Source organism: Dipodomys spectabilis, unplaced genomic scaffold (assembly GCF_019054845.1).
Source record: "Dipodomys spectabilis isolate Male_0828 unplaced genomic scaffold, ASM1905484v1 ptg000125l, whole genome shotgun sequence".
Classification (NCBI taxonomy): domain Eukaryota; kingdom Metazoa; phylum Chordata; class Mammalia; order Rodentia; family Heteromyidae; genus Dipodomys; species Dipodomys spectabilis.
Window position 1 is genome coordinate 18327678 of NW_024870802.1, and position 25889 is coordinate 18353566.

At 39.5% G+C, this 25889-nt stretch overlaps 1 protein-coding gene across 2 annotated transcripts in view; it reads right to left on the reverse strand.

Moving 5' to 3' along the window:
* Nucleotides 1-19436, reverse strand: part of Plce1 (phospholipase C epsilon 1) — a 234927-nt gene extending 215491 nt beyond the window's left edge. For both annotated transcript variants that reach the window (XM_042689538.1, XM_042689537.1), the window contains exon 1: nt 17911-19436. In XM_042689538.1, the coding sequence (XP_042545472.1) occupies nt 17911-19095 (1185 nt within the window). In that variant the 5' untranslated portion in view covers nt 19096-19436. The remainder of the gene's footprint in view (nt 1-17910) is intronic.
* Nucleotides 19437-25889: the final 6453 nt, after the last annotated feature.

Genomic DNA, 25889 nt, shown 5'->3' on the forward strand with positions numbered 1-25889 from the left:
TACCTAGCCATCTGACAGTACTAAAATGAACTAAATATTAATATTAACTCTGCTTCAAATTCTCCCAGGTATCCTATCTCTACATTGGCAATGATTGAGTACAAGGGCATATAGATCATTTACAACCTTGAACACTTTCTCTACCACTTCATGCTATGAACTTTCTTCCAAAAAGCTATGAAAGTGGAAATGGTTATATCGATCATCTCATAGAAGCTAACTTTTCTTGCACATGATTACAAGGGAACTCAGTGTTTACACGTTTAAGAAAAATAACGCAAATTCCTTCTTGGCAAACAGATCCTACTTTAAAATTTTTTCTCTGTCCTTCTGTCTGTCTGTCTGTCTTTCACACACACACACACACACACACACACACACACACACACACACACACACACACAAGCTCTTGAGGATTATGTTAGTATTGCAGACTACAAGGTTAGATGCCATAAAATAGAAGAACTTAAGAGGCTGGCATAATCTAAGAGCACTTCACAAAAGATATGGGACATAAATAGCCAAGACCTTAGATAGTGGAATAAGGGAATTAGCTTCAGCAAGGGCTTTCTAAGGAAAAACTAGCACTATCCAAAACATCCAAAAGTGGATAACTATTAATGGACTGATGGATAGAGGAGAATATTCATGAACTGGAAAAACCAACAACAATGAAAATGAATGAACTATAGCTTCATGCAATGCAGGGAGGAATCTCATAGATACCATAGACAAAACAGTATCTGCTATGAATTCATCAAAAAATAGGCCAAAGAATTTATGGCATAGGACTTGTTACTTTTGTGAAGAGTATTAGGGAAGGCCTCTGGATGTTCATGTCTTATTTGTTGAATTGGGTGATGATTAAGTTACTGAACTTGCATTATGAAACATCCTGGACTGTAAACTTTGTATGACTTATGTATCTTTCTATGGGTGTTATAATTCAATAGTAATCAAAGGGGGGCCTATAAAGAGTCAATAATAATAATAATAACAATACTTATGAGAAAGCTGGTAGGACTTCCTAATGTCACTACCATAATGATGGATAAAATCCAGCAAATTAGAGCTGGGTGCTAGTAGCTCACACCTGTAATCATGGCTACTCAGGTGGCTAAGGTCTGAGGACTGAAATTCAAAGCCACCCCAGGGAGAAAAGCCTGAGATTCTTATCTCCAATTAACTTGCAAGAAGCCTGAAGTTGATCTGTGGCTCAAGTGAAGTAGTAAAAATACTAGCCTTGCTCAGGGACTATATCCAGGGCCCTGAGTTCAAGCCCAGTTTCAGTACCAAAAGAAAATAAAAACTCAAAAGATTACAATGCCTTTATATAAAGTTTAAAACAACTACAAATTTAAATCTATCATTTTTATTGAGGTTGCAGGTTCCAGCATGGTATGCCTGTCCAGGAGGTGGCCAGCTTCAGAGTGGCCAAGTGGAGGGACCAACAACGCGATATGCAGGGCTTCTCAGGGTCCTACCTTCACTTGTGACTGTAGTTTATGGGTGCTTGCTTACATCATTATTAAAAATTTTCAACTAAATAGGCAAACAGACAAACTCTTCTTTGTCTCATATCAACTGATTGCCTAAACAATGTTGCAAGAACAGAAGGCAATGTCGCCAGGCACCAGTGGCTCATGTCTAACTACTCAGGAGGCTGAGATCTGAGGATCTTGGTTTGAAGCCAACCCAGATAGGAAAGTTGGTAAGACTTTTTATCTCCACGAAACTATTTTAAAAAGCTGGAAGTAAGAGCTGTAGCTCAAATGAAAGAGCACTAGCCTTAAGCAAAAGAAGCTCATGAACAGGACCCAGTCTCTCAGTTCAAGCTCCAGCACTGGCAACCAAATAAAAATAAAGAGAATAGAAGGCAATTTTTATAGTAAGTACTTCAAAAACAAAACAGACATCCCTGTTCTTGTAGGAGTAATTCCCTTTAAATTTTATGTGAAACAATAAAAATGGGGAGGGAAAGAAGTAGCAAAGACAAAATGGCAAAGAGCCTCTGAAATCAACATCATATTTTAAGTAAGTCACAAGGACTCCTACCAGCAGGAAGGTGGTCAATTTTCTTACAGTAGAACATGCTGCCTTCTCGTGGGTAGAAAAGAAGTCAGTTTAGCTCTGGGAAGGAGCTGATAACCCACCTCCTCCAAGAAACCCTCTCAAACTACACAAGTCCTCCTGCTACTCTTGAGTCATCCTCAATTTATGTTGCTTCATCAGTGTCCCTAGAGACAAATCTGTGCTGCCTTGGAGGTAACACAGTGTTGGTGTGAAAAAGTAAATCTTAACAATAGCAACAGCTTCACAGCACTAAATATTGTTCTGAATGCTTTAAAAAATTAGAACATTTTTGTTAACGTATGCTAACATGTAATATTTGAAATCTATTCATCTTTACAAGAACCATCAGTGGTAGACTAAATTGTTTCTCCCCATTAGAAAAAAATAAAGGTGTGAGAGATTAAGTAACTTACTCTAGGTTTCAGTGATGGTACAAAACCCAGACAGACTGGCTCCCAATCCCATATTCTTTTTTATGGGTTTAATTCTGACAATTTCATATATGAATTCAACGTATTTCAGTCATATTCACCCCTTCTTCCCTCTCTTCCACCTTCTATTGGCTTCCTACACCACCCTCACATAATTGTCCTTTTATATTTGTTACATTTTTTAACATCTACATTTGACATGTGAGACAAAAAAAAAAACAATGTGGTGTTTGTCTTTCTGGGTCTGGCTTATTTCAACTAATTTGATGGTCTCCATCCTTTTGTCAATATTATCGATGTTATAGCTGAATAATATTCCATATAAATCTCACATTCTTTCTTTGTTGATGAGTACCTAGATTGATTCTACAACTTGGCCAAGTTTATACTCTGAACCATTATGCAATCTTGAACCCTCAGTAATTTAGTTGTTATAATTCCATCAGGTCAACTCCATATACTATGGGTCAGAAATAGTGCTTGAAATTCTGGCACAGGGTAGAAATGTTAGCTTGAGAGACATCTGAATTCTAAACTTAGCTCTAAAATTGTTTTATGAACAAAGTCATTGTTTCTCTTTCAGCCTCAGTTTCCTTCTTTGTAAAATAAAGGGTTAGAATTGATTGTCTCAAAGGTTCTTCTCCAGTGCTTTTTTATGAGCCTAAGATTTCTGGCTTGATTCCTTGCAACCCAGACCAAACAGACTCTTCCTGGGCCAGGTCTGGTCCCTCCTACTGGGCTCAATGTCTTGCATTTGGCTTTGCTTCCCACAAATAAGAGAAAAAGAATAAGAGGACATATCCTCCTGATAAACTGGAAGGGATTCCCCTTGCTATTCCATATGTTTTCAAGAACTTCTAGTCATCAACCAGAGAGGGTTATCTGCCAAGTGAAGGATGGAAAGAAATTAGACTAGGGAGAGGAATGAACTCACACAATCTGCACTCAAATTAAAAGGGTAACTCTGAGTACTGACAATGTTTTTGCAGCAAGAAGAGCCAGCTCCTTACAGAACTGAATACAGAATACACCAGGAAAATCAAAACGGACAAGAGAAGGCCAGACATGTACCAAGCATGGGTACATGGGAAGGGGTAGAAGAAAAGTACAGTTCAGGCATATCTGCCTCCTTTATCCTACACTAACTGTTACAGGACTGGTGCTTTGTCTTAGGGATCTATGCATCCCAAGAACCCTAAAGACACTGGGGTTCATTATTTGCTGGTATTAACAGAGCACCTAACTGTGCAACAGGTTCTATCAGAAATTACTATTTTTGTGGGCCAGTGGCACAATGGATAACGCGTCTGACTACGGATCAGAAATTCCTATTTTTATCTTACTTTAGAGATGAAGAAATGGAGGCTGTGGAGGTCCAGATTCTAATTCTGGGTCATCTACCACTAGCTGTGTAAAATAACTTCACCTGTCCAGGACCTCGGCCACTCTATCCATAAAAATATGAGGCTAAACAAGGTTATAAAAGAGAGCAATGAAGTCCCCCAAATTCTCTATGTCATAAAATTGTCAAATACTTACATTCACCAAGGAAAGCATTCCTCTAGACTAATTTCTTTGTATCTCAGGCCATTGGAACTCAACAAACTCTATTGTGCTGAGCATGGCATGTGGTATATGAATCCAAAAGAAAAGCAATTGCAACCTGGGTTCTGTAGCCCTTCTAATTCTACTCCAATGTACAGTTGTGTACATTGTGCCCTATATAAGGTTCCTGGGTATGGGTAAGAGGGGAGGGGAGCTAAATTGCAAGCTTCCCTGGCACATGACTCAGTCTAAATCAGTTTCATTATGGTTTTGAAGTGCTTCTGGACTCTCTCCAAAAGTAGTGGGAAGGTGGCTCAGTGGTAGAGCACTTGCCTTGCATGCATGAGGCCCTGGGTTCGATTCCTCAGTACCACATAAGAAAAAAGAAAAAAGCCGGAAGTAGCGCTGTGGCTCAAGTGGTAGAGTGCTAGCCTTGAGCTGAAGAGCTGAGGGACAGTGCCCAGGCCCAGAGTTCAGGCCCCACGACTGGACCGCCCCCCCCCGCAAAAAAAAGAAGTAGTGGCCAGTCTATGTACTCATAGCCACATTCATGTTCAAATTTATGTTGTACACAGAACACATCATTGTACCTTTTCTCAAAACATTGCCAGAACACTTCATTATACCTCTATTCAGTTTGTAAGACCTTTCAATACAATCAACCCTATCACACTCACACATCTACTCACCTTCTGACTTGAGCCATCATTGATTACTGGACTGTTTCTAAAATCTCAACCCAAGATCAAAGGATTAAGATAATCTGCATATTGGCACATAAAAGTAAGACAGTTTTTGAAGGTAAGACCTTGGAAAGGGACATGCCTTATTTAACTGATTGTGGGCTGATCTGTAAAATAAACTGTTTTCGTTATTTCTACAGGAAAGCTACCAAATGCATTTGACAAAAAAAAAAAAAAACTAAGAAAAATATTGACTCTTATATGAACTCTTACAAGACTGATGCTATATCTTAAGTATCTATGTATCCTAAGAAGCTCAAAGATACTTGCTGTTCATAATCTGCTGACATTAACAGAGCAACTACTAGTTAATAGATTCTATCCTATTTTAAAGGCAAGGAGACAGAGTCTATGGAGTTCCAGATTCTAACGTGTTGCCTTTCCATGGGGAACAATAGTCTTGACAACACTATCAAATCATTCCTCTCAAGGTTCTGACTTTCCCAGAAGCAAATTAGATTTGCACTGGTTTACTCCCATTCTTTTTCCTTCATAGAATAATCAGTAGCTTTTACCAAAACCATTCATCCTGGATTTCCTGGGTCAGTTTCAAAGATGCTATTCTTCTTGCCTCTGAATAAAAAGTTCCCAATTTTTTTAATTTGGAAAATATGGCCACCATAAGAATGACATTCTCCTCATAGAAATATCAACAAAGCCAGAGCTTCACCATCGTTATGGTGCTCATATTTGGTTTGTGGCCATATAAAGGTGAATGGGCTAGTCTATCTAGGATCTGAGATCATTTTCTGGGTTTCATTAAAGAGAAAAATAATGCATGGCCTATTAAATAATTTAGAACTCAAGATGACTTTTTTCCTTGTTCTAGAGGAGAATTTTTCAAGGGTAAGAAATTACAATTTGATGGAAGGGTACATATTTCTGGAAACTCTGAAGCCATGGGGCTTTCCAACTGCCAAACTCCCACATACTGGCTCTCCAGGCATATCCCACTCACTTGTAAAGTGTCACCGTTTATAATTTGGTGCTAAATTTCTCTGAAGCTAAGCTTCTCACCATGGTATAATGATTTCTTAATCTATTAAAATTTAGGGATAAGATGAAGTAGGTGTCAGTGGTTTAAAAAAATTATCTAATCTCAAGTTAAAAATGAAGTTATTTATTCACACCAGCATCATGAAAAGAAAACCTCAGGCTCAGGCTTGGGGGCAGGTTCTACCCAACACTTGCAGCATTCATGGAAGGAAAACATACAGCCTCTGCTTTTCTTTTGTGGCTCCACAGGAGTTTTGTGTCCCCTATCTTCCACAGTACCTCACTCTGAATCTTTAGTGCATGGAATAAGAAGGGAAGAGTTACATTTACAGGGAGACTTCATGATGCTTGCTAACTGCTTAAATGTATAACCAGTTCCAATTTTTTTCTTCTCTCTCTCTCTCAACCTTGTGAAGTAAATAACAACTTCATCTTAATAGCATGACTATGCAAAGAAAAGGTACTGAGTCATAGTTTTTAGGCTGGAATCCATTGCTCAGAACCCTTGGGAGATCACAGAAAAATGGAAAAATGGACAAATAATAAATTACATTCCCAGTAGGTTGGGATAGTTCAGCATGATCATGAATAAGCTATAGATTCTGACTCAGATGTGTGCAGTTTGCTTTGGACTTTGTTCTTGCTTACTTATAAAACTTTTTAAATGTACCTCTAAGTTACAGCAAGTCAGTAAGAAAAAAATAATCCAACCTTAGGGTTTGGTTTCCTCCACCTAGTAGGCTGAGTCATAAAAATAAATCTTAGCCATTTCAATAGCCAACATCCCCCTCATATTAAGAACTGGTATTGTTCCCCGTGTCTCTCATTTCATCCAAAGGTCACACCCAGCTCACACTGAAGAAAGAAAGAGCTCAAGAACTCCAGCTCAGCATTTGCACATTTAATAGGAGAACAGAACCTCTGCCAAGTTAGAGGGGTGAGTTGCATCAGAACCTTCCAAAGGAACATCTGAGGAATGGTTGTAGTAAAGGACATTACAGGCAGCCAGACCCAGGCCTAAGTCTTTACACTGTATGACCCTGCTCCTGTTGCTGACATTGAATGTGTACTGGGAATGTTAGTAACACCTGCCTAGGGAAAGGTGCTATGCAAATGGGAAGAAAGAGAAAAGAGGAGGGCCTAGCATGTACTGAGCATCCATCAGTTGTTAGTTTTTATTTTTTTTAAGACAAGATCTTGCTATGTAGCCCAGGCTGGCCTCCTGCCTTACCACCCTAATGCTGAGATTATAGGTGTGATCTATCACACTCAACAGCTTCAAATAGTTGTTCTTTTTACTGTTACATCTCTGGGCCTAGTCAGTGGTGGAGTACATCTTCCCTTTGCCTTTCTTCTACATCAAGTGTTGGGGAGTGAGAACATTCATTTCAAATCAAACCCCAGATCCAGGATTAGGACTTAAATTAAGAAGCCATTGAGGGCTGGGAAGGTGGCTCAGTGGTAGAGCGCTTGCCTTGCATGCTCGAGGCCCTGGGTTCGATTCCTCAGCACCACATAAGCAAAAAGAAAAAAGCCAGAGGTGGCGCTGTGGCTCAAGTGGTAGAGCACTAGCCTTGAGCTGAAGAGCTGAGGGACAGCGCCCAGGCCCAGAGTTCAGGCCCCACGACAGGACCCAAAAAAAAAAAAAAAAAAAGAAGCCATTGAGTGGCAGGCTTTTAGAATGAAGATATTCACAATTATATTACCATAGTGTGAGTGTAATTGCCTAATTACATTCACAACATATGCCAATTACATTCACAACATATGCCACTTACATTCATAACATATGCCATTTACATTCATAACATCTGACATATGGCAGCCAATGAATACACATATGGCTGTCATCACTCTGTTTATACTCAATGTTAACTAAAATCCCAGGACTTCAAGTGACTTGCTCACCCTTATACATCAGCTAATGGCAGCTGGAACTGGTATTGGGTCTTTTTAAGAGAGAGAAAGGGTACTGTCTCAGATCTATCATTGAAGGACTGGAATGGAAGAGTTTGGAGGAATTGACCAAATATCTTCCGAACTCCAAGAATAATCTCTCCAAGTTAGGACCACAGTATGCCTGCCCAGCCCTTTCCCACTACTCCATCCCTGTCCACCACCAAGAAGCAAAGCTAGATCCTAGTTCACGTGGAAAATCTACCTGGCAAGGACGTGGGGTTCTGAAAGGCAGGAACAGAACCCTAGGAGAAGAGGGTGGCATCTTTCTCCTTTGGGCACTAGTGTACACAATAGATCTGGGTTCTCCCTGTAAGCACAAAACATCCAGAAACTTACCCAGGGTTTTTATAGCCAACTGAAAAGAGGAGCCAAAGACAAGCAGAGGTAAATATGACCCTTCTTTATCTTTAGGACAAGGTGACAAGCATAGATGTCAAGGTTCATAGATTTGAAAAAAAAAGTTTTGAATTTCAATAGAAAATCCTAATTCTGTCCTTAGTAGGGCACAAAAGCATTGATTTCCAGCTTGGAAGATCATGAAGAGGCAAGCCTACACTGGGCCTGGGAAGAAAAAGATACATCAAAAGCGGGTAAAAACTGCCTTTTTTCATTTTAAATAAGGAAGTCATCCCAGAAATATGTATGGATGGGCTGCAGGAATGGCTCGAGGGGTGGAATGCCAGCCATGATCAACCAAGCCAAGCAAGTGCAAGACACTGAGTTCAAATCACACTGCAGGCCAAAATAAAAAACAAAGAACCCTCATAAATGTGTATCTAGCACTGGCTAACACTGACAGAGAAAAACTTTAGATCAGGATCAAAGGTGGGAGTAGAAGGCAGTGGGGAAAACCACCAATAAGACACAGAAACTAAGCTCAAAACTTGAGGATTCATAGAAGTAATCCAGGTAGAGAGGGGTCTCAAAGCCAGGGGACTTTATGGGACTCAGGCTGCCCACAGAAATACTGCTGCAGAGTCCTGAGCAATAGGAGTGTGTCCTATTCCCCACTCCTATTCCCCACTCTACCTCCAGCTCATAGATGCTGATTCAAATTCAGCAGAACCCAGTGGGCTTGTAGGCATACTGGGGATGTGGGAAGGTTTCTGTCCTGGTAACCATGCAAGGTTTGGAAGCATCTGTGTGGGGTGAGGGTGACTATCTGCTGACTCTCATGACTAGTCTAACTAGGCTCAGCAGGCCCTCCCTGAAAAGCTCTTCCCAGATACTCAGGCACTGAGAGCTCCATACACCCAAGTGGTACCCTTTTTGATGGTTTTGTGTCCTTAGAAACTGACCTGGATATATTCAGAGCCTCATATTAAATACAGATTCTGCAGAGGTGCTAATCCCCACGCTCAGCCACCTACATTGAGCCCAAGCTCCTTTTTCTTAAACCCAGACATTCACCCTTTAGGTCCTCAGAAAGCTAAGCAGAAAATTGTCCCAGCCTTCAACAATATGAATATCTGTAGTCATCTTTTAAGGATAGAGGCTCTGATTTCTGCTCTTTTTTTGAACAGCTTTATTTCTCTGTAGATTTCCCTTTTCTGGACTTTCATATGAATGTACTCAGAGTATATGATCTTTTTTGACTGGCTTCTTTACTCAGCTTAATGTTTTCAAGTTTTGTTTAACTGTAGCAGACCTTAGTACTTCAATGCCATTGCATGACATACTACAACTCATCAGCTATTGGACATTAATTTTTTTCTTTTGGTTTATTTGTTTTGGGTGGTGATGGGATTGAATCTAAGGCCTCTTGCATTATAGGCAAGCACTGAACCATTAAGCTATCTGCTTTTAGCCCTTTGACCATTCAAGAATAGGTTTTTATTGGGACACATGCTTCCATTTCTCTTGGATATATACCTTCCAAAGTCATATTATAATTCTATGTTTTATCATTTGAGAAATTGGTAGGCTGTTTCCCAAAACAATTGCACTATTTTACATTCCCAGAGTAATGAATAAGTATACAAATTTCTCTACATCCCAAGCATCATCTGTTTGTTGTTTTTTTGTTGTCTTTTTTTTAACTAATCATCCTAATGGGCGTGAAGTGGTATTTCACTGTACTTTTGTTTTGCATTCTCTTGATGGCTAATAACATTGAGCATGGTTAGTGTCCATTTGTAAATCTTTGGGAAAATATCACACTTTGCCTCCCTATATTCAGTACTCCCCCTTTTTCAGAGCTGGAGCTCAAACCCCAGCAATGCCTGATATGTACTAGGAAAGCAAACTATCGGTGGGCTACACCTTTCGCTCATTATTACATTGAGTTATCATTTTATATTTGAGTTCTTCATACACTCTAGATGTAAGTCCATTACCTGGCATATGCAATTTGTCATCTACACGTACAGGTTTAGAGATAGATCTAAACATACATCTTGTAGGTTTAAAAGTCAAGAATAGAGCAAAAGTTTATAGTTTCAGTGCACAGTGAAACTTGTTAAAAATCAGGGATCAGCCTCAGTCTTTTCTAATATTTTACTGAAAGCAACACTTTTTGCTTAAGATGTGTTTTTTCTATTCTCCTACAAATTATTCTCAATCTCCACTCTTCATAGCATTTTTTTTGTTTCTCCCTTCTCTCCTTCAGTTTAATGTTTTCATTATGTAGATCATGTTTCTTGCTTTCAATTCTGTGTCCTAGGGTAGTGACTGAGGATTAAGGTTTCAGCCTACAAACTTGCATATCACGAGAAAGGCCTCAAACACCAGTGGTTGAAAAAGAGGCTTCTGTTTCACAATGAAGTACAAGCTAGACCAGGGCTAGAGTGAGAAAGTGAGGTGTGCGGGGGTACAAAATTTAAAGAGGCATTCTCAGCTCTCATAATAGCCAGTAGTATAGGTATGAGTGATTGCCTCCTTAAATTTTGAGCACTTAACACTCGTTTCTCACGAGTCCCAGCCCTGGGCGCAGGGATTTAAGGCTTTAGAAGTGAATACTTCTGCCTAGTTCAGGTGAAGAATGGTCATACTCATTCTTTTAAGTACTGTCCACAACTGCTTTCATGCTGTAAGTGCACAGTGGAGTAGCTAAAACAGACCAGAGACTGTGTGGCTGTAAAGATGGTCCTTTACAACAGCAATTTGCTGACAGGGTGAGGATAAGAATGGGACTATACCTGATCTTATTATTCTTGTCTACTAACCACATATTCACCACAGCCACTCTACAGTATGAGGCTTTCCAGTTATAATATTCCAGTATGCAAGACATCTGGGAAGGGAGTATATATGAAGTCCTAATGCTGACATTGCCCCAAGGTGGCCAAGAGAATAGCAATGACCATGGGTGCTTTCTCCTCAAACCTTGCTTTCTCCAAAGCCAAGGGTTTGCATTCCATCTCTTACTAAAGAGCTGGTGGAAGTGAAGAGATGTGGAAGTTAATATATTCAATAGTATCCCAGTATAACTCAGGAAAGAGAATGGTCCCATCATCGCCGAGCTGACCATGGATAGCCCATCATACTTTCCACTGACATGACTAAACTGCACAGGGCTGAGTGTGGGCTGGATTCCATTTTACTTGTTCAGTGGGCAGAGCCAGCATCATGACAGAGTTCTCAGCAAAGGAAAAGGCGGACTGGCATCCTGCTAAGCTAAGCTCCCAGTTCAGCTTAAAGTACTCCATGAAATTTTAATTATTCTGATGTCCAAATTGTCCCTGAGCTCCAGGGCAACCAAATTCCCAGACCAGAAAACAAAGCTAGGTTGCCATTCCAACAGCCATTGGACATCAATATTCAAGAGGTATTTGGTCATTCATAAAATTTACAACTTAGCAGGAGTTGAATTCATTAACAGTGGGGTCTCTAAACACAAGAGACATGATCTGTCTTACAAGGTTCAACTCAATTCCATGCACAAGAGACCAAAAAAAATAGAATCAAGTACATATCTGTCAATAGAAATATTACCATAAAATACTCAAAAATTTATTATTGCCTTCTAACTTTAATTTTCAGTGATGGACAGTGAAGAAAAAAGAAGATAAAATAAGACAGTAAGAAGAACGAAACATTGCAGAAGGAATGAAGCAAGAGAGAGAAGCTGGTTTTGACCTCACTTTTTAGTTTACAGTTCTTCTATTCTGATTTTTTATTTTTATTTTTTAAAATTTTTTTGTTGGTTGTGGGGCTTGAACTCTGGGCCTGGGCACTGTCCCTCAGCTCTTTAGCTCAAGGCAAGTGCTCTTGAGCCACAGAGCCACTTCCGATTTTCTGGTGGCTTATAGGAGATAAGAGTCTCACGGACTTTCCTGCCTGGGCTAGCTTTGAACCGAGATCTCAGCCTCCTGAGTAGCTAGGATTACAGGCATGAGCCACCAGCACCTGACTTTCTATTCTGACTTTTAATTAGTGCTTTATTTTTTTTTATTTTCTTTGTTTTGTTTTTTTTTTTATTCAATCTGAAACTTTTTTCCCCCATTTCCTTATACTTATTTTCTTGTATATTAAATCTTCTTGCAGGTCAAGGAGGGAAATACATGAAGTGCTAATACAAGAAGGAGCTAATGGAATTTCTACCCTGGCAGTCCTGGCTCTCCTTCTGGGAGTTCCACCAGGCGGGTGGAGCTCAGGTTGCAGGAGTCAGTCTGCCAAGGCAGAGCAGAAATGTTTTGTACTTCACCTTCAAGATAACTCCAGGCATCTACACTCCCCAATATTCAGACAGGGAGAGAACTTTTTAAAGGATAAACACTCTTAAACCAACTTTTAACCTGGAGATTTTTAACCACTTGCCAAAATACCCCCACCTTGTTGAGCCACTAAACTGAGAACAGGAGAAAAAGGAGTACTATAACTGGATAAGGGGTGGGGTTTAAATATTTTTTTACAAGCAACAGAAGGAGGATACCAACACAGCTATTCAGTCAGCAAGCATTAATCCTCATTAATGTCTTCACTCAAACCCATTCTTCTCTACACAGCTGTGCAAATATAAATTAGTTGGGCCATTTTGACCAAGGCATCTAAGAAAAAAAAATTTAAGATGTGAGGCCAAAAACAAATGCGAGGCCAAGAATTAACTGGACAAATAACACATTCTTTCAAGGCGTGGGAAGGATTGCTCAAGCTCCCACACTATAGAATGAGGCTTAGTTATCCCTGGGTATCTGCAGGGGCTGGGATTCAGGATCCTAGGAACACCAAAAGTTGTGTCTAGTCAAGTTCTTTATATAAAACAGAACACTTACAAATAACCTACATACATCTGCCCATATACTTCTAATCACCTTTAGATTACTTACAATTACTCATACAGTGTAGATACTGTGTAAATTTTAGACTCTATTGTATGTGCAGAGCCAGTAGATACCAAGGCTGACTACATTTGAATCCACACCTCTGGTAAAGTCTAGCGAGCTGCTACCAAAGAGCAGAAAAGCATGGAAATGAGTCTACCACAAAGCAGGTTAGAAATGGTCAGAGAAAAAGAACAACACTAGCCCCTTGGGAACTATTTCATTGCACCCACAGTAACACCTTTATTCCCAGTTCACAAACAAGATCGTTAGGAATAAAGAGGTTAAACAACCTGAAAGCTACTTGTAGAATTAGGATCACAATGTAAAGTGAGGTTGACTAATACCACAGCCAATTTCTAACCAAAATGCATCTCTCTCTCTCTCTGTGTCTCTCTGTCTCTGTCTCTGTCTGTCTCTGGCTCTGTCTCTGCCTCTCTCTCTCTCTCTCTCTCCCTTCTCTCGCTCCCTCCCTCCTTCCCTCCTTTCCTCTTTTCCTCCCTCTCTCCCTTCCTTTTTCTTAGCTCATGCTAAAGTTTGAACTAAGCCCCTTACACTTGCTAGGCAGGCATCTACCTTTTGAGTCATGCCCCCAACCTTTTTTGCTTTAATTATGTTTTGGATAGGATCCAACATTTTTTGCTGGGATTGCAATACCCCTGTTTAGACTTCCCACATAGCTGGAATGACGGATGTATACCACTGTACCCAGTTTATACGCTGAGATGGGGTCTTGTGAATTTGTTGCCCAGGGTTGGCTTCAAACTACAATCCTCTTATTCTTTGCTTCCTTCGTAATAGGGATTAGACTTTAGCTACCACATCCGACCTACTATTCTTGTCCTCTATATATTTTTGTATTTCATTTGTGTTTTGGAGACAGAAAAAAAATGCAGGGCTGGGTATTTGCCCTTAGTAAATTTATACTCTGACTAGAGAAGCAGGAAGGGTATATACATATATATATATGTATATATATACATATATATATATTCAGAAAGCAGAATGGGAACATACCTTCAGGGCATGCCTCTTTTTAAGATGAAGGGAAAAAATTCACATGGGAACTGGGGGAAAGCATTCATAATGCATTTGTTCAGTCTTTGCGAAACATTTCTTTTAAGGTTTTTAAAGACAAAGTAAGATGTAGAAAAGATCTTACTTTAAAAACAAATAGTAAAGAAATGTACTCATTATCTTGCCCATGTAATTGTAACCCCTCTGTACAGTATTTTCATAGTAAAATATAAAAAAATTAATAAACTAGTCTATACATTTATGTAAAAAAAAACAAATAGTAGTGAACTGTTGCTGTGGTAAGGTGTACACTTTCAAAAAGGGCTCTCCTTCCAGAAACATTCCCTAAGAAAGACCAGAGAAGTCCAACCCTTCTCCCAGCTGCATCTTACTGGCTAAAAATACCCCTTTTCAGACAAAGAGGAAAGTAGTCGCTGAAGTCTACTCTGGCAGAGGTGTGGTTACCCCTCCCTGCCTCCAGAGACTAAACAGGGAGGAGAGAACCTGCATCATCTCATCACTTCTTGTCACTGGGAATTAACTAGTCCAGGACCTGACTGAGGAAAAGGCCAAGTTTCCACTGAGGGAGACCAGAGAAAGTGCTCAGAAGCAGCAGCTACAGGGCTATGGAGAGAAGTTAAGTCAGAAGAAAACACAGGCATGATGCAAAGCATCCTGAAATTTACACCAGGCTCAATCAAGCCTTGCTGGAAACTGTGACAAAGGTTCCAAAGTCATCTATTTTCATTCATTTGTCTAAATTCAACTTCCTGATATGCTCTTCATGTAGAAGCATTCGTGACTGTAGAAACCTCTCACTTTCAAGTGAAATGACATGTTGGCCTCAGCAGCAGCTTCATGGTGGGAGGTGCTGGGCATCTGAGACCTTAGTGCAGAGCAAGGCAGGCCTATGAAGGGATGCTAACTTGTGACTCAGGTTTCATATGGGATCAGGTAAAGAGACAGGGGAACAAATCCATACACACTGGCTTGGGTGAGCGAGCAGTGGTCAGACAGGCATGCTTCCTGATGTTCCTTAGAGAACAAGCAATGTTGTTTAGGCAGAGAAACTAGTCCCAAAACGTCTTGATCAAAAAGCAAATTGTCGAATTTAAGCTCCTAGTTAGGGGTTCTCAAATCCTCAGAATCCGAAAATTTTCCAAGGGACCAGTGAAAAAGTATTCACAATGTGTCTGTTCCCAGTGATTCTGATTGAAAAGATGTAGCTAGGGTCTGGACACTAACATGCACCAAGGGCTAAAATCACCATTTCTAACATGGTCAAATCTGAGATACCACAGTTAGTAGGCACTGAAACAAACATAAGTCTTCTGCTCCTTTTAATGCTTACTCTAAGTTTTCTTTCTGGTCTTGAGAAACTATCTAACAGCAAACTGTCTGGAATAGAGTCCAGGGTATGCCAGTTAGAAACTAAATGACCTTCAACAGATAAATGACCTCTCAGACAGCATTCTTAGTAACACAATGGAGTTGATAATCATACCAACTTCACAGGGTTCTTGAGCTGACTATGTAACATCGAGTGTGTAAATTATTTAGCTCAATATCTGATACATGCTAAATGCTCAATAAATGCCAGCTAGTATGATCAATCATAATATTGAAAGTAAATATATACCAGTGATACTTCAATAAGAGATCTTTTTCTAAAAGAGGTGCTTATTTCTAGGATCAGGAAAGGAACTGTGGGGGCTGGGAAGGTGGCTCAGTGGTAGAGCGCTTGCCTTGCATGCTTGACGCCCTGGGTTCGATTCCTCAGCACCACATAAGCAAAAAGAAGAAAGCCGGAAGTGGCGCTGTGGCTCAAGTGGTAGAGCGCTAGCCTTGAGCTGAAGAGCTGAAGGACAGCGTCCAGGCCCAGAGTTCAGGCCCACGACTGGACCAAAAAAAAAGGAAAGGAACTGTGAAGAATTGGGATTTGAGAGTTTTAGAGATATTTCACACACAGAACAAAGGAAGGAAGCAGGATAAGAAATATGAGTCAAAGTACTTGGTACCGCGTTCAGATATAAAGATCAGGTCTAGATCGGGTGACCTAATCAAGTATACTTCTAGAGTAGGAGTCTCAAAGAGGGCAGACTAGGAGAAAATTCAGAGGAACTAGAAGCTTGAATGAAATAAAAATAAATCTTCATAATTACTAAGATGGAAATGTAGCATTTCCTCCTAATACACATATAGGCAATAAGTCTCAGTAGAACCAGCAGTGATTGTAATCTTGTTACAACAGAAATCACAAATATTTTCATATCATACCACAGTTTTGGTAGATACCCTAAAATAGTACTGATAGTTAGGGTGGCCAATCCCAGGACTGGAGGGTGGGGCTCCTGAGATATGGGACTTATATGAGAAAGTCTCAAGCAAACCATTCTCTATCCAATACTTCACTACTTTAAAATCATGTTAGTTATCATTTTGCTAGGTGCCATTATTTACCATATTGGAAAAAAAAGCACTTAACTTGTCATACCACAATTTCAAAAAACATCTTGTATATAAATGTATGTCAACATAGTATGTCTTTATCACTGCTTTCTACTTCATTTGATGCATTTAAAAGTATTATTTTAAGTGTCAAACTAATGCACAAAGAAAAAGACTGAGAGTGAGAGAGAGAGAAAGAAAATGATGGAAACCACTGCCTGTAAAACATAGAACACTGAATTCAAGTTTCTTTAGGTCTGGAAACTTAAAGATTAAAAAAAACTCAAGAAAATTTTCTCTACAGACACAACAGATGAATAGAGACATTCTTCTATTCTTAAGAAATCTCTCCCATGGGGAGGGGGAGGATTGGTGGGGGAAGGGAGGCTGGGAAGGGATGTGAAGGGTAAACAAAGGAGGAGGCTGCAATGCTTGATAGGAAATGTACTCATTATCTTGCCCATGTAATTGTAACCCCTCTGTACAGTATGTTCACAATAAAAATAAATAAAAAATAAAAAAAAGAAATCTCTCCCATTCCTCCATTCCTGAACACATGTATGTATTTTGTTACTTACATTGCTGTACAGTTTACACAGTAGTGATAGATATCAATTGGAATATCTATTTTCCAAAAGAACCACTAATTGACAGATGTTACTATTATCCATGAACTAAGACAATAGAAATTTGGATTTTTTTTTTTTTTTTTGGTGCGGTCGTGGGGCCTGAACTCTGGGCCTGGGCGCTGTCCCTCAGCTCTTCAGCTCAAGACGAGTGCTCTACCACTTGAGCCACAGCGTCACTTCCGGCTTTTTTTTTTTTTTTTTGCTTATGTGGTGCTGAGGAATCGAACTCAGGGCCTCATGCATGCAAGGCAAGCGCTCTATCACTGAGCCACCTTCCCAGCCCTAGAAATTTGGATTTTAAGAAGATCAAGTTTAAAGAAATGATGAAAGCCTGGTGCCAGTGGCTCACGCCTGTAATCCTAGCTACTCAGAAGGCTGAGATCTGAGGATCACGGTTCAAAGCCAGCCCGGCAGGAAACTCCATGAGACTCTTTTTTTTTTTTTTTTTTTGGGTCCGGTCATGGAGCCTGACCTCTGGGCCTGGGCGCTGTCCCTCAGCTCTTCAGCTCAAGGCTAGTGCTCTACCACTTGAGCCACAGCGCCACTTCCGGCTTTTTTTTCTTTTTGGCCTATGTGGTGCTGAGGAATCGAACACAGGGCCTCATGCATGCAAGGCAAGCGCTCTACCACTGAGCCACCTTCCCCGCCCTCCATGACTCTCATCTCCAATAAACCACTAGAAAACTGGAAGTGGTGCTGTGGCTCAAGCGGTAGAGCGCTTGCCTTGAGCTGAAGAGCTGAGGGACAGCACTCAAGCTCTATGACCGACAAAAAAAAAAAATGATGAAAAGAAACTTTGAACTCTTACCAAATACCACTGGCCTTCTGGCAGACATTGGCTCCTGCCTTGCCTTGTATCCACTTTTGATGGAGGCGCCATGTCTCTTCCACAAGGGAGTAAGAAACCGTGTCTCTTCTGATCAACATAACTCCATGCAACCAGCCCAATGCGGCCAGAAGGCAGCGTTCTTACTATTGCTCTTGTCCCAGTATATACAGATTTCTTAACTTCCCTGTCATTCTTACAAAATCTCCTAATTAGCAAAGTAGAACGCTCCTTTCTGCCTTTAAAAAAATCTTCTACATCTTCACAATTACCAGGGAAATCCTCAAGATGGCTCAAAAAGGTCTTCGCAGGTGGATTTTCTTTAAAATCCTCCCTGCAAAAGCTTTCAGTTGGACAAACCACGTTGACCTTCTGGCCTTGGAAGCACAGGTATTCATCACTCAAGGGATCACAATGTTCACACTGCAGCTGCCCATTCTTATTGCCACAGGTTTGGGCCAATTCCATCAGTTTACAAGTATATGCCATGTAATGTTTCTTTTCCTCCCCAACAGGAAGTGGAATGCAATTTCCACAATCATCCAAAATTAAATTTTCTGATAGAGTATGAAAAGTGTCTGACATCCTTCTGTCAACCTCATAATGAAGACGAAATACTGCCATGTTACTCTCAGAATGAGATCTGTTGGTGTCTATGATCCCAGGATGGTTTACTAAAGGATTCATACCTAGAGGTGACCTGGCTATTTCCAGTTGAATTCCAGGGAACACATCTCTTTCCAGTGGAGAAGGAATTCCAGTTTCCAAACACAGACCTTCCTCTATGACAGAGTTGCATGTTTCATAAAACTGGCTCTGAGGGAGGACACGCTGATGGTTTCCCAATATACAGCTGCGGTTTGTGTTAAGGTTTTTCACAGAATCTGCTGTGCTTTTCTCCCAGCACTTTTCATTGAGGTTCTCATCACTCACTATTTTCTCCCTTGCTACTGAGAGTACCTTGGGCAAACTGCTTCCAGAAGATTCTTCTTTCAGATTGTCCCATTGTGAGATGGGAATCTGCCTGCTCTGCTTGATGCCATGGACCTTTGGAATACTAATGTCAGAGACCTTCTCGTTCCTTTCATCTGCGACTGCCTGGGCAGATTCTGCTTTTCTCTGAGTCATAGGGGTGAGGACAGAAGCTGCCATTTCTTCAGAAGTCATCTTGACCAACACACAGTTTTCAGCAACTGCTCTGCTTCTCCTTGCTGGTGCTCATGTCAAGATTTCCATAAAATGAAAACTCATAGATGTACACAAGTCCTTCCGAGAAACAAAGGGATGATTCCTTATATTCAGACGTGCCAAAAGCCAAATAAATGTTTGTAGCTATAATTTCCTATCATGTATTTTTTAAATTCTACATCAGGACTTTAAGATGGTGACAGGTCAGTTTTCTTTCCTCTGCTATGTGAGGCAAATTTTTTGAAGATTTTTATTCAAGGTTACCTTCTGTAGCTCCTGTTCCGTCATCCACATGCAATGATTTAAAAATCCAGTTCCTGTTTCCTGTAAGAAAAAGGATAATGTCAAATATTATAGCACTAAATCAATTTTTAAAAATCTGAGCTTACAAGCTCACTTACGAGCTATACTGAAATACAGGTCAGTTTTAAGGAAGAAGTTTAATAATCAAAAGTTAGTTTCAAAATGTTGAAAGGGGTGACATTCATTGAGATATATTGTATTCACAAACTGCTTTGTTAAATGGCAACTCCTTTGTACAACTACTTAAAGATAATTTTTTCAAATTTTTTTTAAAGAATGGCAAAAAAAAGTTAGTTTCAATGTTTTCAGGATTTCATTTTTTAAAACATTGGATTAACAATTTAGGACTGCTTTCAGCCAAAATAGAGTAAGGAGAACCATATTTATCTTCTCACCATAATACACTAAAAATGTCAGAAAAAAATCAAAAGGAAAAGAAACAACACTTTTTGGACACTGAATAGGCAATACAGAACAATGATCTCTAAAGGAAAAAAAAATGCAATGAGCACAGTAAGTGCCCTAACTTATTGCTTAGAGAGTTCTAAAGCCTCACGTAGAACCCATCAGTCTAGCTGACTAGAAGAGGAAAAACTGGGTCTTCAAGGAAGCCAAGGAAACTAGAGAAATGACACATGCAAGTCAAAAGGGACAAAGATAAGAACAGAGCAGACTTCCCATTGGAAACAATGCCAGCCAGAGAAGAGTGGGGCAAAGCTTTAAAGTACTGACAGTACTATTAGTGCTTTTTTCTAAGTTAATAACTTAGAACTCTATACCTAGCAAGAAGTACCTCCTGCAAATGAAAATGAAATAAATCCTTTTTCAGACTTGCAAGGCTGAAAGAATTCATCACTAGCAGATAAGATAAGAAATGATAAGGGGAAGTGCTTTAGGCAGCAGGAAAATGACAAATAGAACTCTGCATTTATGTAAAGACATTAAGAGCGTCCAAGTATTAAATACATGAGTAAACACTATTTTTCTTTTGGGGGGATGGGATTTGAACTCAAGGCCTTGAACATGGTAGGCAATCACTCTAGCACTGAGTTACCCCTTTACTTTGTTACTTAAAATATGATCCTCCTATTTTTTCTCTTCCTGCCACAGCTGGGATGACAATTGTACATCATCACCCCTAGCTTCTTCTGTTGGGATGGAATCTTGTGAACTTTTCAGTCCACTGACCTGGAACTATGATCCACTTGATCTCAGTCTTTCATGGAGCTGACAGGCACAAAACAAACTGCCCCCCAGCTATTGGTTGAGAAAGGAGTCTCACATGTATGCCAGGGCTGGCTTCGACCAGAGATTCTCCTAGTCTCATTTTACCAAGTAGCTAGGATTACAAGCATGAGCCTCCAGAGCTGGGTTCTGTCTTTTCTTATGGCTTAAATTACTTAACAAAATAATTGACCACATAAAGCAAAAATAATAACAATATATTGTAGAGTTTCTAACAAATGAGAAGCTGCACAAAGATGAAGGGAGAGGAAATAGACCTGTACAGTTATCAGGCTGGCTCTGAACTACTAGCTACTCAGTGGGGGACTGAGATCTGAGGGTTGAAGTTCAAAGCCAGCCCTGGCAGAAAAGTCTGTGAGACTCTTATCTCCAGTAAATTACCAAAAAGTTAGAAGTGGAGCTATGGGTTCAAGTGGTAGAGCACTAGCCTTGAGCAAAATTACTCAGGAACATCACCCAGGCCCTAAGTTCATGCTTCAGGACTGGCCAAAAAAAAAAAGAGAAAAGAAAAGAAAAGAGAATTGCAACCAAAGTTTCTTCCTTCACTTCTCCTTCTCCTACTCTTACCACACTCCAACAGAACCCATTTTATCTTCTTGTCATTCATTTTTTAAGTGTACTTGAAACCCCTCTGACAACTGCTTAAAAGCAATGAAAACATTAAAATAAAAAATAAAGTGTAAGTTCATTGTTCAAAGGAGTTTCATCATGATATTTCACACATGAATATACTTTAATAAGATTGACTCCTCACATACTGACACTTTCCCCCAAACCCTTATCCCTTATTGTTCAACAGCTTTCAGTGGGTCTTGTTTAGCTATCCATTCACAAATGTATTTTGGTATTATTCACCCTCTAACATTCTCTTTTCCTTTCCCTCTCTTCACTTCTAGTCCAGTCTCCTCAAACAGTTCCATAATTGCAAACATGATATATATTTGTGCATATATGTGTAATCCTGTATGTATTCATGTATAATTATATGGATTCTAGACCAATCTTTAGAATCCACAAATGAGAGAAAATGTGAACTTTGTCCTTCTGAATGGGACTTACTTTGCTTAACATGACATAATTACATTTTCAGTGGCTGAATAATACTCCAATATGTATATATGCTACAATTTTAAAATCCACTCATTAGCTGCAAAGCATCCTCAGATCTTCATAGTATGGCTATTGAACTAGTGCTGTAATGAATGTGGTGTACAAGTGCTCCTCAAGTGGCCATGTTTCTTGACTTTATAACATTGATTTTCATACTGAACAAACCTTATATTATTAGAATAAAACCAACTCGATCATGATGTATGTTCTTGTTAATAAGCTTCTCAATTCAGCTTGCAAGAATTCAATGCGGAATTTCTACATCCACTTGCTTTTTGGTCATGTCTTTGATTTGGGAATGAGGGCAAAACTGGTTTCATAGAATGAGTTAGTAGTGTTGCTTTCCCATTTCATGTAAGAATTCAGGAAGTATTAGTGTTAAATCTTCTTAAAAGGTGTGGTTGGCTGGGCGCTGGTGGCTCACGCCTGTAATCCTAGCTACTCAGGAGGCTGAGATCTGAGGATCGCGGTTCAAAGCCAGCCCGGGCAGGAGAGACCGTGAGACTCCTATCTCCAATAAACCACCAGAAAACCGGAAGTGGCGCTGTAGCTCAAGTGGTAGAGCGCTCGCCTTGAGCTGAAGAGCTGAGGGACAGTGCCCAGGCCCAGAGTTCAAGCCCCACGACCAACAAAAAAAAAAAAAAAAAAAAAGGTGTGGTTGGACTTGGTACTAAGTCCATAAGGTCCTGGGTGTTTATTGTTTGGGAGATTATTATTTCTTCCATTGCCTTGGTTATTATAGATCTACTTAAGTCACTCATTTCTTCTGCATTCAGTTTTGGTACGTCAAATCCAACTAGAAATGCATTCATTTCTTCTACATTTTCCAGATACTTGAATACATGTTTGTTTGTTTTTTAATACGTGTTTTCAACATATCCCCTCATGATCTTATGTATTTCATCTGTATTTGTTGTGATATCTCTATATTTATCTCTAATTTTATCGACTTGGCTTTTTACTCCTTTTAATTAGCTTGCCAAACCACCACTTCTGGCTTATTGGGGGCAATTAATTAGAGACAAGTCTTGCATACTTTGCAGCACAGCATGGCTTCAAACTGTGATCCTCAGATCTCAGTCTCCAGAATAGCTAGGATTACAGGCATGAGTAACTGGCCTTTAAGCTTTTAATTGCCTTCTTTGAGCTCTTTCAACTGTTTATCTGTGTTCCCTTCCAGTTCTTTGAACTATTTTAACTTTTTTACATATGCCTTCTTTGAGCTCTTTTAATTGCATTCTTACAGTTCACTTAGCTATTTATTTGCATTTCTTTGTATTTCATTTGGCTTTTATTTCAATTTTCTTTGAATTCATTTGGTTACTTGCATGCATTTGCTTTGATCTCATGGAGGTGATTATAAATTTCTTTTAATCATTATCACCATTGTTTTTATATCAACATTTCAGATTTTCTCTACTTTACTACCATTCTGATCCTTTGTTTTGTGATTATTGAGTTTTTGAAGCATCATATCGCCTTGCTTTTCTTCATTTTTTTGTGCTCCTATATTGAGATTTGCTCATTCGAAGTCTATGTGAGGTTTAAGAGTTATGGTTATCTGAGGTTGGACTATTCTCTATGTTCGGTACCCTGAACAAAGTTTGCCAAACTGTATGGCAAGCATTAATAATCTCTCATGACAATATTATGTTCAAAGAGCACCCATGTCAGGGACTCCTGCTCATAGCAAAGAAAAAAATTAATTATAAAGGGATACAAAGGCCATTTGGGTATGCCATCTTGGAAGTAGCTTCTTTGGCCTCTGTGAAGGCTTCTGATGATTATAGCTCAGCCTATATCTGTGATAATTATAGCTCAGACTATATCTGACTGCAATTTCATGGGAAACTCTCAGCCACACAATCCTCCTCTCAAATTTCTGACCACAGAGGAATGTCGGATAATAAGTATTTGTTGTTTTGAGCCATACATTTGGGGGCAATTTGTTACACAGCATTAGATAACTAATACAAGTAAGTTCTCTTGTCCATATTTTGAAGACTGGAAATCAAAACATCAAAAAGCTAAATCATTTTCCAAAGATCATCTTGCCGGAAAATGATAGAGACAGGACTGAAATCCAAAGAGTTTGACTCAAGAAACTTAACAGACTATGCTGCTTTCTATAGCTAGTTTAAAGCCCAATGGGTTTGGGTTTCTGGTATTTGTTAAGACCCATGTGTGCTGGGAGGATCTCATCTTATATTTAGGTTAGTCTCTGGAAGGCTGAGGACTGTTGAAGCAAGGATTTTTGTTTTGCCTCCAGCTGTATTCAGGAATGAGCAACATTTCAGGGAGGTGACTCCCTGAAACCCTAGATCTGGCATCATCTCAGGGCATTCCTTCTTTCAACAAATATTTACTGAAAATTAATAAGCCAGGAATCTTGCCTTTGGTTTGCTTACAAGCTAATTAGTTACCAGTCAAGATACAGTACAAATAGAGCTATGGTCTACATTATATAGAGGAAGAACAATCAAATCAGATGGCGAGAATGAGATGGAAATGATATCCACAATGGGTTTCCTGGAGACCAACATGATGATTAAACTGTGTTGTTTTTCACTGCGGGGTTTGAACTCATACCCTTGCTAGGCAGGTACTGTAACACTTGAGCAGCCATGCCCATAGCCCTTCATGGCTTTGGATATTTTTCTGATAAGATTTCCCATTTTTTTGCCTGAGCTGGCCTCAGATAGCCATCCTCTTTCCTATGGATGAGATTACAGGTATTTGCCACCATGCCTGCCTTGAGCTGAATTTTTGAAGACAAGTAAGATTTAGTAAAATTAAAAATTTGGGTAAACTTTTTAGAGAAGAGCAATATGAAACTGTCAGAGTGAGAAATAGCCAAACATAGGGTCTAGCATCTGTGGTAAATATTTTGGTTTGATTTCTTCTCCTATAAAATAGGAATAAAATCACTTACTCTATAAGGTTGTAAAAGAAATTATTTGAATATAACTAATTCAGGAAAAATATTTGTTATTATATGTTATTTCACAATGAAAGAGGACAAGCAAGGTTCAGTTTATCACTTGGTGATATCGTGTTAAAGTTACTTTTGCCAAATGTATAAACATCCCTCACAAAGTCCACTTAGATTTTAATTTCAGTTCTATAGCTGGAATCAATTCCTTGAATCTTAGCTGCATACCATGAATCCGTTACATTACCATTTTTGAGTAACACTTTCTATAATACTAAGAAAAACATACATTTTATATGTCCACAATAGTTGGCCAATCAATTAGTGTTAATTTTCTACTTATCCCCTTTTATACAACCCTGAATTGACTTTAAAAATAAGCCTTTATGTTAGGTTAAGAGGGTTAAAGTGAGCACAAGACTTTTGGCTAATGAAAATCTGAAGCACTGTAAAGTATGTAAAAGTATTGATTTGCTTTTTTTTTCATGTGCACAAGTATATGGGAGAGATTGGACAAGGGCTAGATTGGGAGAGGTTGAAGGATGTGTGGGTGAAGGAAATTGCAGCGCAAAAGAAAACTTGTCTCTGGATGCCAGTGGCTCATGCTTGTAATCTTAGCTACTCGAAGTCTGAGATCTGAGGATCTTGGTTTGAAGCCAGCCCATGCAGGAAAGTCTTGTGAGACTCTTATCTCCAATTAACCTCCAGAAAACTGCAAGTGGCTCTGTGGCTCAAAGTATTAGAAGACTAACCTTGAACAAAAGAGCTCAGGAACAGTGCTCAGGCCCTAAGTTCAAGCTCCATGACTGAAAAAGAAAGCTCATCAAGTTAACATGGTCAACCTAAAGGGTTTTTTTGTGGGGAGGGGTTAATACATGACTTGGCAGATAATGACCAGAAAGTAAGGCCATGAAAATAATGTTGGAGATGCTAGACAAAGCAGTAAGACACAAAAAATAAATGGAAATGTTAAGAACCAGAAACCCAGTTTTCAGCTCTAGGATAGGAAACTATCAGCTGAGAATAATGGCACTAATGTGCTCTCCTGGGATAAATCAAAGGCTGGAAAACTACAATCTGAGGTCCAAATCTGGCCTGTCACCAGTTCTTGTAAATAAAATTTTATTGGAACAGCTACTCATTTAGGTCATATGTATGCTGCTTGACATAATAATGGTAGAGC